Below are 5,846 nucleotides of genomic sequence, written 5' to 3'. Positions count from 1 at the left end.
CTTGAAGTCAGGAAATAATGGCTAAAATCTTAGCTGCATCACGTATGAGACATGTGAACTTAAATATGATGGAATGTTGCTTCATTTGTTTTTGTACAAATTCTATATCCTCAGGTAATTATTCATTTCCTGTTTTCTGCGGCTTTATTTAATGTGGTTTTAGTTTTTATGCTAACCAAGAGTTATGAGCTCTCTATATAATATAGATATAGCCTTTTACAAATGTTTACTGGTGAAATAATTAATTTCACATTGAATGCATAATAAATAAATACAGTTTATCATTGACAGACATTCAGCTTAAGATTCTGCAGTTTGATTTCAACATGTCAACTTTACAGAATACCACATCCTCTTCCATCATTTTCCTGCTAACTGGTGTTCCTGGACTGGAAGTCTTCCACACCTGGATCTCCATTCCCTTCTGCTTCCTTTATGTGACTGCCCTCTCGGGAAACAGTCTGATTCTCTTCGCCATCACCACCCAGCCCAACCTCCATGAACCCATGTACTATTTCCTTTCCATGCTGTCTACCACAGACCTCGGCCTATCTGTATCCACCCTGGTCACCATGCTGGGTATATTCTGGTTCAATGCCAGGGAGATTGGTTTTAATGCCTGCTTATCACAGATGTTTTTTATTCAACTTTTCACTGTCATGGAATCCTCAGTGCTGTTGGCCATGGTTTTTGATCGTTTTGTGGCCATTTCTAATCCTCTTAGATATGCTTCTGTCTTAACTGACCTTAAAATAGCACAAATTGGAACAGTAATCATCACCAGAGGGACACTAATACTGACCCCAATGGTGATGCTTCTTAAGAGACTGTCCTACTGCCGCAGTCATGTGCTCCAGCACTCTTACTGCTTTCATCCTGATGTGATGAAGCTTTCATGCACAGACACCAGGATCAACAGTGCAGTTGGGCTGGCTGCCCTCATCACCACTGCTGGGGTAGATTCTATCTTTATTATCCTTTCTTATATTTTTATCATTAAGACTCTTCTCAGCATTGCTTCCCCAAAAGAGAGGAAGAAAGCTTTCAGCACATGTATCTCTCATATTGGGGCTGTTGCTGTATTCTACATCCCATTGATCAGTCTATCCTTTGTTCACAGATTTGGAAAACGAGCCCCACCCTATGTACATACCCTGATTGCTAATGCCTACCTGCTAATCCCCCCTTTGATGAACCCAATCATCTACAGTGTGAAGACGAAACAGATACGCAAGGCTGTATTAAAAGTGCTTCATTGCAGCACGACAAAGAACTAGACGGTCCTTTCGATTTTATATAGTCTTTTTTTCTTCATATTGATGAGTAAAATGCCATTCAGAGAGGGTAAATTGTTTAGATTCCCAAAAGATAACTTAATTTTGAGTAAAAAACCATGGGCTAAGAGAGGTTAATATGAACTAGAGATTCTCAAGGATATAATTAAGGATTCTTCAATAATCATGATGATAAAAAGAACATTTCTTCATTTGAGATGAAATATTTTAAATAGCCTAGTTAACCAATGACCCAACTTACTTTTTGAATGTGGAATTACTATTATTATTTTAAATAGAAAAAAGAGAAAATGTCTAGTTGTTTAACTTTATCCTTTACAGGGAGAAACAACATCACTGCAGCTCACAAATGGAAATAAAAAGTACATTAACAATTTCAAATTACCAAATTTTATTATTTAAATCTTCCATAGACAATTGACTGTACCCATGATTACTTAATTTTTCAAAATATTATTTTTCTTTGCCTCTGACCTCTCTGACATCCTCATTTAAACAGCTAGTATAATCATCAATAAACATTGCTTTGCCTTGTTAGTAACTTAACTTTATTTGGTCAAATATTTATACTTCTCACAGCTCTTCAGAGAATATTTTTAACTCAGGATTCTGTGAAAAATAACTCTGCTTAATTCAACTCTAAACTATATAGTTCCTTCAGAAGCACTAGTGTCATGCTTTCTGCTTAATAAAAGTGTTCTTGCTTGTGGAAAATATCATTTCTGAATAAAATTAATTTTCTTTATGCCTCATGATTAAGAAGAAGCAAAAGCAGAAATATTTTAATCTGGTTGGATTTTTAATGCTATATTTAGATCTTCTCCTTAAGGAAAGTTGAAGTGGATATGGTAGTCAGACTCTAAATTGAAAAATAGAAACTACACCAGTCATTAACACAGGAAACGTTTAATACAAAGAACTGGATAAACAGGTATTAGAGGACCAAATAGGCAAAAAGATAACAGAAATTATACAGAGATAACAACTACAGAAAGTTTCTTGCATCTGTGTGGCCTTGGGAGCAAAGAGTAGACTTTGGGTTTATTAAAACCTAGAATCTTGGTGGAGGGTTCCAACCAGAGGTGAAATTTAGACCTATCATGAGAAGATGCTGTCATGCTAGTCCTGGTACCTTAGGAGCTCAGAAGTTGGGGCACGCAGGAGAAAGGGGCACTTCCTTGCTGGAGATCATGCCTCAGGAGCACAGAGGAGGACATCTCAGGAAAGGGCCTACTGGTGGTTGATTCTGTCTTCTGAGAGGCATGATGAAAATTAGTGCTAGAAGTATGGGAAATAATAAAACCGGAAACTAGAACAAATGCAGCTGGGCAAAGAACTATTCCTGTGGTGGCAATGACAAGCACAATAGGTAAACATGATGGAGATACTTGTCCCTACAGCACTTTTAGTCTCCCAGCATCTCTCAGTTAATAGAATGTAGCAGGGAACCAGCCAGCAAACGATGACTATGATTAATGAGTTGCAGCCTTCTTATCAAAAGAAGTCTATAGAATGGTGGGTCTGGAGCTGAGATAGCCAAGAACCAGCACAGTGTAGTTACGTGCTTGTAACACAAGTAATCTCAATATGGCCATGATAAAGGTTTTATTAGGTGATCCAACCTGGACTGTTGATACTATCAACAGTAACTGGCAATTATAGCTAGCCAATCACCAAGTACTATTACATACAATCTTCTGAAAGGCTGCTAGTTGACAATTTCCAGGTATTTTCTTGGGAGTATTTTTTCTTCTTTCTAACAAATGTCTAGTTATCTTTGGACCCACTCCCCAGTTCTCCTGTACACTGTTTAGCAATAGAGTTCCTGGTTGTGTCTGAGTCAAATTCTGTTTTGGAGATTTCTGTTTGCTCCAATTGTTCTCATTTTTGTTCACTAATGGATTCTTTTCAAAGACAGAGACCATGGCATATCTATCCTTAGGTGACAGAGTTTGACTAGCAATGTATGGCCATTATTTTTACTATTTATTCACCCCTAGTTCTATTGTCCATCCATTTTGCTTTGCTTGATGCTCTAGGGTATTGACCCAAATTGACTACATCACTCTGGCTCCCCAGTGAGCTGACTTCAGGTTGGGTTCACAAGATGGAAGGCACTGGCAGGAGAATGTAGGGCTAGAGCAGAGATCCTGCTTTCGCAATGTTTCTTCTTTCTCTTTAGCCCCTGGGTTAGTGATGGTTTCTCACTGGCACTAGTCTCCAGGAATCTCAGCATCCCTTGTTTGTTTCCTTAGACCTGTCCATCATTGTATAATTAGTTCTTTTATTGACATCTTTCACATTAAGCTATCTGAACAAATTTTGTGTTTCCTGCTGATTTTTGCAACTGATACACGTCACTTTAATAAGCGAATATAATAACTCCTATTTTTTACTGGGTCTACTTGAACTTCACCTGTAAGTACTTTTTGAGCTTGAGATGCATGAACAAAGTGCTTATTGATCCTTTTCCACCTAAGGCATGAAGTAAATGCCTTTCACGGGTCTTTGACTTAGGTCGTAGCTAGGCCTTTGATTTAAATCTAAGGGCTTTGCTTTAACCACATGTTAGACCCCAGGAAAACCCCACCAATGTGATTTCTAGTCATAGCAGGGCTTTTCAGAATTCTCCTCTATATGCTGTCAGGGCACGAAGCCAGAAATGGAGGGTGAGGTGGATGTGTGACCTCCAGATGGTTCGTTTGTAGGGATCTGGGTACACAATCTCATATATTTTCTCTGATACAAATAAAATAGACAGCTAGAATTTCAGGCAGAGAAGAGGGAGGCCTTAGTTCTGCCCCAGTATTTTTCTTTTGGCCTTAGCTTACATTAAAAACATAAAATTGAAATAACATATTAACTATTTACCTTGTGTTTATCTTATGGAATGCAAAGATTAAAAATTTGCCTTTCTAGCTCTCCAGGAACTAATAGTATGATTTGGAAGTAGGAATTATACCCATATGTTTTGAAGAATGTAAGAGATAAAAATAAGGTTCCCATGGCTTCCCCATAAAAATCCCAGAAAAGAGTTCTAAGTGGTAGGGGACACTTTCTGTATAAATGAATCAATAGCACAATTTTATTGTTTACTATCATACAATGTTAAAATTGGATCTTTCCTCCCTAGTTAAAGTTAAGTCAGGAAAACAATAGATACTAAATTCCAAAGTGAGTTGTCAGACTTTCAAGAAGGGTTAGATGAGAAAGAGAATATATAATTTGTAAAATAATTTAAAAAGTCTTATGGACATAAAGAAAATGAACTAAAAAAATAAAACTTCAGACTATCTTTTTTTCTTTTAATCTGCACAGATAGAGGAAGCAGGAAGACATATAGAACAGTCTTCTTGGCATCTTAACACTGCAAATGTCTCCAGTGCAAAACTAGCTTGGTATCTTAAGCAAGACACAGATGATCTGGAAAAAACTGTAAGCTTTTGTTGTCATACTTTGTTTTATAAGCACTTATTTTCTTTTTATAAGATCAGGGAACTTTGACACAGAGGTAGAAGGGACAAGGTATCTTGTGACACAGGGAGGTGCTGCTAAATGGGGTTCTTATAGATTTTGTGAATAGGATTACTTTAGATAAAGTTGCATGAGGGGTCTACTTAGTCTTTCACTAAAGAAGGAAGGATCATGTGGTTGAGGAGATATAATGGTGCTCTTTAGGGAGATCTGGGGAGGAAAATGATAAATAACTCCCTTTGAGAAACCTACAGAGGAAGAAAAGGGACTGAAGAGTTTCTGTGGCACTAGAGTAAAGAAAATTGCTATTTCATATGATTGGGTTCATACTACCCTCTCAAGTCTTCTATGCAAGAGTGCCTGAGTATGTCCTGTGGACCAGAAGCAAACTATGTGCACATAAAAGAACCAGTAAGAGAATCCTCTTCAATCATGTCCAGAAGCACAGTAAAACCTCAACTGAAAAGAATTTGGGTAACCTCTGGGCTGTGGAAGAAAATAGGAAACATCCACCAAAGGAACTGCAGATGAGAAACTAGTACTGTTTGCTGAGAGATCTTTTATGAATCCACAAAAGCAGCCCAGGAAAGAAAGTCAGCCCCCCAAAACCACTAAACCTGGCAAATATGAAAATATCTTGTGGCAATATCAAATAAACACAAATTTTGCTATTGGTTTTACTTTTCTTTTTTAGTTTTGACCTTAGCAGTGTTAAAAATAATAGCTAATGAGATGAGAGTGTAAAAGAGGAAAGCCAATGAAGCTCTCTCTCTAGATGCTCTGAGGCCTGTCTGCAGTCTGCTTTAGCTCAGATAGCAGAGAGAAGTGTTGTCTTTGAATGAAGATTCAAATGTTGATTATTTTACCGAGCCAAGTTCTTTCAATTTCTAAATCGGAAATGGGTTTTATAACTTAAAGTGAGACTTTCTATTTCTTACCACAGAGAACTTACATTGTTTGTCAACGTTCTTATCCAGGGTAGGAAAGAATATTTTCTACTGATCAGCTATAAAGGTACTTGGGGGATTAAAAACAACAACAACAACAACAACAACAAAACAACCCATTTCCTTTAAA

The 5,846-nt window shown here is 37.4% G+C and overlaps 1 protein-coding gene across 1 annotated transcript; it reads left to right on the top strand.

The window, feature by feature from the left end:
• The first annotated feature begins 326 nt into the window (after positions 1 to 326).
• On the top strand, positions 327 to 1,277 carry LOC103270661 (olfactory receptor 51F2-like). The gene has a single exon (XM_008068195.1). The coding sequence runs from the start codon at positions 327 to 329 to the stop codon at positions 1,275 to 1,277; it is 951 nt and encodes a 316-aa protein (XP_008066386.1).
• Positions 1,278 to 5,846: the final 4,569 nt, after the last annotated feature.

The sequence above is a fragment of the Carlito syrichta genome, unplaced genomic scaffold (genome assembly GCF_000164805.1).
Source record: "Carlito syrichta isolate Samal-C Ts95f unplaced genomic scaffold, Tarsius_syrichta-2.0.1 Scaffold309894, whole genome shotgun sequence".
In the NCBI taxonomy this organism is placed as follows: Eukaryota; Metazoa; Chordata; class Mammalia; order Primates; family Tarsiidae; genus Carlito; species Carlito syrichta.
Note: the sequence above shows the minus strand (reverse complement) of the source record. Positions and strands in the feature narration are given on the sequence as shown.